This window comes from Mobula birostris, chromosome 24, assembly GCF_030028105.1.
Source record: "Mobula birostris isolate sMobBir1 chromosome 24, sMobBir1.hap1, whole genome shotgun sequence".
Classification (NCBI taxonomy): Eukaryota; Metazoa; Chordata; class Chondrichthyes; order Myliobatiformes; family Myliobatidae; genus Mobula; species Mobula birostris.
In genome coordinates, this window is record NC_092393.1 from 23415933 (window position 1) to 23428028 (window position 12096).

The window sequence follows — 12096 nt, forward strand, 5'->3', positions numbered from 1 at the left end:
GAATTGTGACTGTGGAGTGACAAAAGATGGGAATTAAATATTCCAGGATATTCTATAGTTAGTAAGGAGAATCAAAAGATAAAAGTGAAAGTGTAAAATGTGGAGACTGAAAGAGCTGAAGAAGATTGAGACAAAGTTGAAAAAATAATCTTGACATTAATGGATAGAACATAGAATAGTACAGCACAGTACAGGCACTTCGGCCCACAATGTTGTGCCAACCCTCAAACCCTGCCTCCCATATAAGCCCCCACATTAGATTCCATATACCTGTCTAGTAGTCTCTTAAACTTCACTAGTGTATCTGCCTCCACCACTGACTCAGGCAGTGCATTCCATACACCAACCACTCTCTGAGTAAAAAACCTTCCTCTAATATCCCCCTTGAACTTCCCACCCCTTACCTTAAAGCCATGTCCTCTTGTATTGAGCAGTGGTGCCCTGGAGAAGAGGCGCTGGCTATCCACTCTATCTATTCCTCTTATTATCTTCTACACCTCTATCATGTCTCCTCTCATCCTCCTTCTCTCCAAAGAGTAAAGCCCTAGCTCCCTTAATCTCTGATCATAATGCATACTCTCTAAACCAGGCAGCATCCTGGTAAATCTCCTATGTACCCTTTCCAATGCTTCCACATCCTTCCTATAGTGAGGTGACCAGAACTGGACACAGTACTCCAAGGGTGGCCTAACCAGAGTTTTATAGAGCTGCACACATCAAAGTTGCTGGTGAACGCAGCAGGCCAGGCAGCATCTCTAGGAAGAGGTGCAGTCGACGTTTCAGGCCGAGACCCTTCGTCAGGACTAATTGAAGCAAGAGTGAGTAAGGGATTTGAAAAGGATTTTATAGAGCTGCATCATTACATCGCAACTCTTAAACTCTATCCCTCGACTTATGAAAGCTAACACCGCATAAGCTTTCTTAACTACCCTATCCACCTGTGAGGCAACTTTCAGGGATCTATGGACATGTACCCCGAGATTCCTCTGCTCCTCCACACTACCAAGTATTCTGCCATTTACTTTGTACTCTGTCTTGGAGTTTGTCCTTCCAAAGTGTACCACCTCACACTTCTCCAGGTTGAACTCCATCTGCCACTTCTCAGCCCACTTCTGCATCCTATCAATGTCTCTCTGCAATCTTTGACAATCCTCTACACTATCTACAACACCACCAACCTTTGTGTTGTCTGCAAACTTGCCAACCCACCCTTCTACCCCAACATCCAGGTCATTAATAAAAATCACGAAAAGTAGAGGTCCCAGAACAGATCCTTGTGGGACACCACTAGTCACAATCCTCCAATCTGAATGTACTCCCTCCACCATCACACTCTGCCTTCTGCAGGCAAGCCAACTCTGAATCCACCTGGCCAAACTTCCCTGGATCCCATGCCTTCTAACTTTCTGAATAAGCCTACTGTGTGGAACCTTGTCAAATGCCTTACTAAAATCCATATAGATCACATCCACTGCACTACCCTCATCTATATGCCTGGTCACCTCCTCAAAGAACTCTATCAGACTTGTTAGACACGATCTGCCCTTCACAAAGCCATGCTGACTGTTCCTGATCAGACCATGATTCTCTAAATGCCTATAGATCCTATCTCTAAGAATCTTTTCCAACAGCTTTCCCACCACAGACGTAAGGCTCACTGGTCTATAATTACACAGACTATCCCTACTACCTTTTTTGAACAAGGGAACAACATTCGCCTCCCTCCAATCCTCCGGTACCATTCCCGTTGTAAACGAGGACATTAAAGATCCTAGCCAGAGGCTCAGCAATCTCTTCTCTCGCCTCGTGGAGCAGCCGGGGGAATATTCCGTCAGGCCCCGGGGACTTATCTGTCCTAATGCATTTTAACAACTCCAACACCTCCTCTCCCTTAATATCAACATGCTCCAGAACATCAAACTCACTCATATTGTCCTCACCATCATCAAGTTCCCTCTCATTGGTGATTACCGAAGAGAAGTATTCATTGATGACCTCGCTCACTTCCACAGCCTCCAGGCACATCTTCCCACCTTTATCTCTAATCGGTCCTATCTTCACTCCTGTCATCCTTTTTTTCTTCATATAATTGAAGAATGCCTTGGGGTTTTCCTTTACCCTACTCGCCAAGGCTTTCTCATGCCCCCTTCTTGCTCTTCTCAGCCCCTTCTTAAGCTCCTTTCTTGCTTCCCTATAGTCCTCAATAGACCTATCTGATCCTTGCTTCCTAAACCTCATGTATGCTGCCTTCTTCCAACTGACTAGATTTTCCACCTCACTTGTCACCCACGGTTCCTTCACCCTACCATTCTTTATCTTCCTCACTGGGACAAATTTATCCCTAACATCCTGCAAGAGATCTCTAAACATTGACCACATATCCATAGTACATTTCCCTGCAAAAACATCATCCCAATTCACACCCGCAAGTTCTAGCCTTATAACCTCATAATTTGCCCTTCCCCAATTAAAAATTTTCCTGTCCTCTTTGATTCTATCCTTTTCCATGATAATCATAAAGGCCAGGGAGCAGTAGTCACTGTCCCCCAGATGCTCACCCACTGAGAGATCTGTGACCTGACCCGGTTCATTACCTAGTACTAGATCTAGTATGCCATTCCTCCTGGTCGGCCTGTCCACATACTGTGATAGGAATCCATCCTGGACACACTTAGCAAACTCTGCCCCATCTAAACCCTTGGAACCAATTAGGTGCCAATCAATATTAGGGAAGTTAAAGTCACCCATGATAACAACCCTGTTATTTTTGCACCTTTCCAAAATCTGCCTCCCAATCTGCTCCTCTGTATCTCTGCTGCTACCAGGGGGTCTATAGAATACCCCCAATAGAGTAACTGTTCCCTTCCTGTTCCTGACTTCCACCCATACTGACTCAAAAGAGGATCCTGCTACATTACCCACCCTTTCTGTAGCTGTAATAGCACTCATACAATTTAAATAAATAATGCATAAGTTGTAATTTAGGAAAACTATCAAGCAAGAAGATGGCAAAATAAAACATAGAAAATAAAAATCTAATTGTGAGTTTGATTAGAAACATTGATATTTATTTGACATTCAGAAAAAGGATAAGGAAACTGAAAAGATCTTCCCTCAATCCAAACATTTTACATTTAAGTATGAACTTGAATATTTCTGCCACTTGGGAACAATTCAAGTTGTTTCCCCAACTTGTTACCTGGTTGCAAAGCAAAGTTGTTGATTCCCACAACTGTCTGGATAATTGCACAAATTGTCTCCATTTTTCCAAACCATTTGCTGCTTTAATAGAGTGCCTTAATGAATGTCAGAATCAAATTCATGCTTTAAAAATGATTGCTGCAATATTGACTTGGCACAAACAAAACAAAAATATATTTTTCCCCATTAGTGTTGTAAAATATTTACTGTCATGGTGACGCAGTTGGCTGGCCACTTTAGATTGTTTTGCTTTGAAAGGGTAATGTATGAAACTGTGATAACAGGAGAAGTGTCTAAAAAGGCAATTGGGTTTCAAAATAGAGAATGTAGACTTAACCTGTAACACAGAAATAGGCTCTTTGTCCCACCAAGTCCAAGCCAATCATCAAGCACCCCTTTTTAATTAATTCCAGTTTAAAGGCATTTTATTCTGCCTTTATTGCTATCAGTTTCCTATCCTCCACTCAATATTCCACTCACCCACACACAAGCAGCAAGTTACACCAGATAGCTAGTCGATCTACGTGGAGAGGATGTTTCCTGTGGGGGAGGTAATCAGAACTAGAGGGCATAGCCTCAAAATTGAGCAGCAACCTTTTAGAACAGAGGTAAGGAAGAGTTTTTTTTAGCCAGCGAGTAGTGAATCTGTGGAATACTGGGCCACAGACCGTGACGGAGGATAAGTCCGTAGGTACGTTTAAGGCGGAAGTTGGTAGTTTCCTGATCGGTCAGGGAATCAAAGGATGTGACAAGGCGGCAGGTGTATGGAGTTGAATGGGATCCAGGATCAGCCATGATGGAATGACAGAGCAGACTCGATGGGCTGAATGGCCTAATTCTGCTCCTATGTCTTATGGTCTTATCATTTTTGAGATGGGGGAGGAAAGCAGAGCATCCAAAGGAAATTCGTGTGGTCACAAGGGAAAGAGACAAACTTCATACAGACATGACTGGAGGTTAGGGTCACTGAAAGTGTGAGCTTAACCAGCTGTGTTGATAGCTAAAGATGACAGTACCATAACAACCAGTAACTGTTTCATAATATGTTAGATTTCAGCTCGTGTGTCTAATGGTTGTTGTAATGTGTCTAGTGTGGTAGTGCCTGTCACTCTTGTTTTCAGCTTCCATTGCTGGCTAGCAGTCTCATGAAAAGGAGAGCTGAATATGTAACTATCTCCCTGCCAGTACATAACCTCTCAAACAGCAAGCCTCCGCACTGGTGACACAAGGAAACTGAACTCCTTTCGGGCTCAGGCTGAAATGCAGAGGATGAGGAGGAGGTCTGGCCCTGCACAGACAGCAGGCAGGCCTGCCGGTGTGAGGATAGGCCCCGGTGCTTGTGAACCAGATCCCCGGCTGTGGGTTAATAGCCCCACTGTCTTGTGGGCAGCCTCGGGAGAGAAGAAACCTATGGAGTAAACCCAGACAGAAAATCCAGAGTAGAACCCCTAAGGCATTGAATGTCCCTCCAGCAGGCCCTGCAGCCAAGCCGGTGCCAAACATGTTTATTACTTTGCCTTCCTTTAGATTGCACTAGTGAGGCCAAGTGGAAGATCTTGACGATGGATCTCCTTAACTTCTGCCCAGGCTTGTGCCCTGGAGAGATCACTCCAGTGCCACTATCCACTGTCCTTCAAGATAGACAAATGCCAACATCTGATAGACAGATTTTAGTTTGTCTTGTTTCCCAAAAATCCATTGGTGTCATCTGAAGCTCAGCTAGTTATACGGATCAACACTCAAATGGCTGTATGATTTATAAATGCTGTAGCATTCCGGTCAGTTGAAAAAGTAGGAACAGACTCAACACCCTTTGCTTCTTTCAACACCAGAAGCTGGGTATTAAGGCAGTTATTACACTTTCAAATTCACTTTGAAGTGGCCAGTAATTTAGACCTTGCAAACCACCATTAAATTCAATAATCATTTAGACTGTGCATTTCATCCCAATCGCTTACTGATAATCTACCTTGAGATATAGAATATGAATGATCGAGTGATGCCAAGGGATTGGCTTACTAATTGTGGTAACATAAATGATCACCTATCTAAGTGATGCTGTCGATGATTCATTCTAAGAATAGAGTTCATCTGCAAAGAGACAAAGTCTGAATCACATATGTTAGTGGTATTACTGAGCAAAACTGCAAGATATCCAGCCTTGCTACAGTGCAAGGTTTAAAAATCTGAATAAGGGACAAAATGAGTGAACAAAATACATTGGTATTCTTTCTCAAGTTATTCTAGCTGCTTGGTCCTGTAAATAAGATACCCACAAGCCTAAACTTTACTCCATGTTCCACGTATGTACTTTGGGACAAATTCGAAGCCAGTAAATAGAAAAATCACTACAGATGGAAACTTCCCTCAAGATGAAGATTATGTGCTTCATTTGGAATTTGTAGAATAAAACATGAAGCATTCTTAGACATCAAATGACTGTGAAAGTTACTGATGTGGAGAAATCTTGTTGGCAGAGTATTGCTTGAATATGCTTAACAAATGGAGACAGATCATGAAAAATTGATGATTGGGTATGTTTGCACAAATCCTCTTTCTCTTTGAATATGTACACAGCGTGGAATGAAATAACGTTAACAATAGCATAGCTTCTGCTGGGTTATGATGTAGTCAAAGACATTTCCTGTCATACCACATCAGATCAGTACTGACCTATTGTCCAGATGCAAAAGCAGATGGGATGTGGGTTATATGTCGTTGAGAAACCTTTAACTCTTGAAGATGGGTGACACATTTTGCCATAGAAACCCTCTATGGTAGAATATCTGTAGGCTGCCTTCTTAACTAATATTTCATATTTACTACTCAATTTAACCACCCTCCCCTCCCCCACCAACTTCAGCTTTCATTTCAATGAAAGAGATTTCAAAACTCATGCTTAGCTTCATCGTTTGCCGCTTTACCCTAAGCCCTGCCCTGTAAATGTCTTTCACTTAAATATTGCAATCTTTAAAAAGTACTATTTAATTAAATAGTTCATTAATTTCTGCTGCTACCTACACATCAACGGAGCCCACAGATTCGTTAGTGTGCAAATTATTCTTAACCTATTGCCGGCATTCATTTAGCAATTCCTTCACCAGAAGAAAATGGCTCCGTTATAATTTATCCTTGCGTTGACAATGAATTTTAGCGTAGAATCTTCCACACAAAAGAGACTATTGTTATACTGTATTTATACAACTTCACTCCTGATACTACCGACCCTACTCTGAACGATATCATACTGCGCTGCGTTTCCCATTAATTATTACCCCAACGAAAACAGTTAAAAGGCTACTAATAAAAGTTAAAAACCATTAATTTAAGGAAGTTATTATTCCCAGTTGAGAAAAATGCAATTCAATAACGACTTTGCATATTTTCATGCATGCGGCTAAATTTAAACATCAAATAGGAATATTTTAGATTTTTTTGTTTTTCTACAGGTATCTAACGCGTCTGGAAGCTTTAAACTTAACTTTCCCAAATTTAACAGGATTTACGTCACGGGAAGCTGGGTGTCCCCGGAGGAAACAGGTGGGCAAGTTTGCGCTTCCCCGTCCCAAACTACTGTTGGGGCAGGGTTGTCGGATGTGAAGATGTTGAAGATATTTGGAAGGTGCCCTTGTTTATTCTGGGTGGCGATAATTTTAGACCTGGTAGGGTTGTCCCTCCTGTTGATCGGCGTTTTTGCCCACGTGCAGGTCAGCGGCAGGGGCGTCGGAGACTGCTTCATCTATACCGGTGCGATCGTCGTCTTCTTCAGCCTGGTCTGGTGGCTCTCCTGGTGCACGGGCAACATTGAGGTTTCTCTGGAGGAGCTCGAGAAAGGCGCCGTGGTCAAGGAGGACAGCTTGGCTAAGCTGACCAGAAAGCTTTCCGAGAGGTTGACAGACAGGAGGCACATTTCACCCACGGAGAACGGTGTGCGGATTAAGAAGGGAGCCGGAGAGCTGTCCACGGCCAACGGCTGGGTGGTGGCCAGGGAGCTGGGTGAAGTGTCGCTGCAGCATCTCAACTCATCAAGATACCTGGAGCTCAGTAGCGTATGGCGGCCCGGGGAGCAACAGAGTGGAGAGCGGTTGCTCTAGTCTAGACGGTGAGAACTATGAAGTTACCTGCGTGAGCCGGAATTCAGAGGGCGAATGAACCAGAAAATGCTGACAGATCAAAATTGGGAACCGTATTGTTCCGTTATTTGCAACCTATTCACTGTAGATTGGAGAACTATACATTGGTTGTTTTTCTTAGCGGAAAATTGCTCGAATCCGATCTTCGAATTTCACGAAGTTAAAGCACACGACACCAGGGAAGGAGTCTACTGCTGAAAGTTAGACTAAAGTTACCCTTCTCTGTGCTGAACTCAAATTATAACGGACTATTTGCAGTTGATAATGTACCGATGTAAATCTTCCTTGGGTGGGGAGTAATAGTCAGAGATAAAAGGGTTTGCAAATCTGCCTTGACACAATCGTTGTTTGAACAATTAACACAAATTAGCAGGGGCGAACTCCACACTGGAATTGAATGGCAGTAATTAGGGCAGGGAGAATGGGATTAAATAAACAACTGGTGATAGGCTATCTTGATTTGAAACTTCATTTTTCATTTTGTATATAATACACAATTACAACAATAAATTAGTTTCTCTCTCGATCACTCATTCAAGGTGTGTATGGGAAAAAAAATCAGAGACATCCTGATAGAAATGATTGAACAATTATTATTGTGAATGACTGGTTGGGTCAGTAGTTGAGCTGGCATTCTGTGGGGGTGGAATGTTAGGTGAGTAAAAAAATACAGATGTGCATAATGCAGAGAGGTTAGTTTATCCCATTGGTAGGAAGAACAGAAAAACAAAATATTGTTTAAATAAGGCTTACTTCATTTTAAGATAAGACCATAAGATATAGGAGCAAAATTAGGCTATTTGGACTATTGATATGCAAAACCAGTCTATCATAGCTGATTTATTTTCCCTCTCAACCCATTCTCCTGCCTTCTTCCCATAACCTTTGATGTCATGACTAATCAAGAATTTATCAACCTCTGCTTTAAATATACTTACTGACCTGGCCTCTACAGCCACCCTTGGCAACAAATTCCACAGATTAACCACCCTGTGGTTTAAGAAATTCCTGCTCAGTTCTGTTCTAAAGGGATGTCCTCCCATTCTGAGGCTGTGCCCTCTGGTTTGAGGCTTACTCACCACAGGAAACATCCTTTCCACATCCACACTATCTGGGCCTATCAGTACTCAACAGGTATCAATGAGCTCCCCCCCCCCCATTCTTCTAAACTCCTGCGAGTGGAGGCCTAGAGCCATGAAACGTTCCTCATACGTTAATCATTACATTCATGGATTCAATCTCGTGAACCTCCTCCAGACCCTATCCAGTGCCAGCATATCTTAGATAAGGGGCCTGAAACTGCTCACAGTACTCCAAGTGTGGTCTGACCAATACCTTGTAAAGCCTCAGCATTACAACCTTGCTGTTATTTTCTGGTCCTAACATTACATTTGCCTTCCTTACCACTGACTCAACCTGCAAGTTAACCTTTAGGAAATCCTGCACAAGGACTCTCAAATCCCTTTGCAACTCTGATTTTTGAATTTTCTCCCTGTTTAGAAAAGAGTCTACGTCTTTATTCCTTTTACCAAAGTGCATGACCATACACTTCCCTGCAATGTACCACTTCTTTACCCTTTCTCCTAATTTGTCTATATCCTTATGCAGACTATCTACTTCCTCAATACTACCTGCCACTCCACCTGTCTTTGTAACGTATGCAATCTTGGCCACAAAGCCATTAATTCAAACATTCAAATTACTGACATATATTGTGAAAAGAAACGGTCTCAATACTGATCCCTGCGGACCATCACTAGTTACCAGCAGTCAACCAGTGAAGACCCCATTTATCCCCACTTTTTGTCTCCTGCTAGTCAGCCAATGCATTCTGCTAGTATCTTTCCTGTGATGCCATGGGCTAAGTATCCTCATGTAGCATCTTGCTTCTGAAATCCAAGTAAACAACATCCTCAGATTCTCATGAATCTTGAAAGATCAATACTAATGGCTTCACAATCCCTTCAGCTACCTCTATCAGAACCCTGGGGTGTTGTCCATATGGTACATGTGCTTATCTGCCTTTAGACCTTTCAGCTTCCCAAGCACCTTCTCTTTCATCATAGGAATTACACTCAGTTCTGCCCCCTGATACTCTTGAATTTCTGGCATACTGCTAGTGTCTTTCACAGTGAAGAACGAAGCAAAATACTGTTTTAAGTTTGTACGCATTTCTTTCCCCCCACTACTACCTCTCCAGCGGTTCAATATCTACTCTCGCCTCTTCTACTCTTTATATATCTAACAAAAACTTTTGATACCCTCTTTGATATTTCCAGCTAGCTTACCTTCATATTTGATCTTTTTTAGTTGCCTTCTCTTGGTGTTTGAAAGCTTGTAGAATGCATATGAGATAGCTTTTTAGACCAGTTTGTGATTGAGCCCACTTCAGGAAAGGCAATTCTGGGTTGGGTGTTGTGTAATGAACCAGATTTGATTAGAGAGCTTAAGGTAAAAGAATCTTTAGGAGACAGTGATCAGAACATGATAGAATTCATCCTGCAGCTTGAGAGGGAGAAGATAAAGTCATAGTATTACAGTGGAGTAAGGGGAATTACAGAGGCATGAAAGAGGAGATGGCCAGTGTTGATCGGAAGGAAACACTATCGGATGACAGTACAACAATAATGGCTGGAGTTTCAGGGGCAATTCATAAGAGTCAAGATGGATACCTCCCAAAGATGAAGTATTCTAAAGGGAAGATGGGGCAACCACAGCTGACAAGGGAAGCAAAGGCAGCATAAAACTAAAAAGGGGGCGTATAATTTAGCAAAAGTTAGTCAGAAGTTAGTGGATTAGGAAGCTTTTAAAAACCAATGGAAGGCAACTTTTTAAAAAAAAGACATAGAAGTGATGTATGAAAGTAAGATCAGCAATGATATAAAAGGAAAACACAAGTTTTTTTTCCCAGGTATATAGTATAAAGAGTAAAAGAGGTGAGAGTGGATATTGAACCGCTGGAAAATAATGCTGGAGAGGTAGTAATGGGGGGGGGGGTCAAAGAAATATAGGGCAAAGTTAAGTACTTTGCGTCGGTCTTCACTGTGGAAGACAACAGCAGTATGCCAGAAATTCAAGAGTGCCAGGGGGCAGAAGTGAGTGTAGTTGTTATTACTAAGAATGTGCTTGAGAAACTGAAAGTTCTGCAGGTAGATAAGTCATCTGGGTCAGATGGAATGCACTGCAGGGTTCTTAAAGAGGTAGCTGAAGAGATTATAGAGCCATTAGTAATGAGCTTTCAAGAATCTTTAGAATCTCTGATTTTTTTTTGGATTTTTGGAAGGCATTTGACAAGGTGCCACACATGAGGATGCTTAACAAGATAAGAACCCATGGTTTTACAGGAAAGATATTAGCATGGATAGAAGATTGGCTGACTGGCAGGAGGCAAAGTGTGGAAATAATGTGGAAGCATTGGTAATGATCTTTCAAGAATCACTAGAAATTGTTATGGTTCTGGGGAAATGGAAAACTGCAAATGTCACTGCAATCTTTAAGAGGGGAGAGAGGCAAAAGACAGGAAATTTTAGGCCAGCTAGCTTGTCATCAATGATTGGCAAAATGTTAGACTATTATTAAGGATGAAGTTTCAGAGTACTTGGGGGCACATAAAGTACACCAAAGCCAGTGTAGTTTCTTTAAAGGGGAAATGTTGCCTGACAAATCTTTTGGAGATTTTTGATGAAATAACAGGCAGAATAGACAAAGGAGAGTTGTTGTTGTTGTTTACTTGGATTTTTAGAAGACTTTGCGTAAGGTGCCACATCTGAGGCCGTTGTACAAGATAAGGGCCCATGGTATTCATGGAACGATTTAGCATGGATAGAAGATTGGCTGATTGGCAGGAGGCAAAGAGTGGGAGTAAAGTGAGCCTTTTCTAGTTGGCTGCTGCTAGCTAGTGGTATTCTGTGAAGGTCAGTACTGGGGCAGCTTCTTTTCACATTAAACGTCAATGCTCTGGATGATGGAATTGGTAGCTTTGTGACCAATATAAAGATGGGTGGAGGGGCACATAGTGTTGAGGAAGAAGGGAGCCCGCAGAAGGACTTGGACAGGTTAGGAGAATGGGCAAAGAAGTGGCAGATGAAATATAGTGACACACATAAAAAATGCTGGTGAATGCAGCAGGCCAGGCACCATCTATAGGAAGAGGTACAGTCAACGTTTCGGGCCAAGACCCTTCGTCGGGACTAACTCATGAAATATAGTGTATGGAAATGTATGGTCATGCACCTTGGTAGAAGGAGTAAAGGTATAATCTGTTTCCTAAACAGGAAGAAAATTTAGAAGTTGGAGCTGCAAAAGGATTTGGGAGTCCTCGTGCAAGAGTCCCCAAAGTTTAACTTGCAACTTGAGTCAGTAGTAGGGAAGGCAAATGGATTGTTGGCATTCATTTTGAGAAGACTGGAATATAAAAGTGCATTAGTCAGGCCATACTTAGAGTATTGTGAGCATTTTGGACCCCATACATAACACAGGATATGCTAGCGTTGGAGAGGCATCCAATGGGGGTTTATGAGAATGATCCCAGAGGTAAAGTGGTTAACATACAAGAATCGTTTGATGGCTCTGAGTCCGTACTTACTAGAGTTTAGAAGAATGAGGGGGTCTCATCGAAACCTATCGAATATTGAAAGGCCTAGGTAGAGTGGATGTGGAAAAGATGCTTTCAATAGTGGGAGAATCTAGGACCAGAGGGCACAGACACAGAATACAAGGATGTTCCTTTAGAACAGATGAGGAGGAATTTTTTTTTGCACCA

The 12096-nt window shown here is 42.3% G+C and overlaps 1 protein-coding gene across 1 annotated transcript; it reads left to right on the plus strand.

The window, feature by feature from the left end:
• Window positions 1-6734: 6734 nt before the first annotated feature.
• On the plus strand, window positions 6735-7860 carry LOC140187154 (transmembrane protein 238-like). Its single transcript, XM_072242150.1, has one exon. It carries the CDS (start codon window positions 6804-6806, stop codon window positions 7293-7295), a length of 492 nt encoding a protein of 163 aa, XP_072098251.1. The 5' UTR covers window positions 6735-6803; the 3' UTR covers window positions 7296-7860.
• Window positions 7861-12096: the final 4236 nt, after the last annotated feature.

Bases quoted from the DNA above. Each gene is read 5' to 3' on its own strand.
- LOC140187154 (XM_072242150.1), top strand. From the start codon at position 6,804: ATGTTGAAGATATTTGGAAGGTGCCCTTGTTTATTCTGGGTGGCGATA.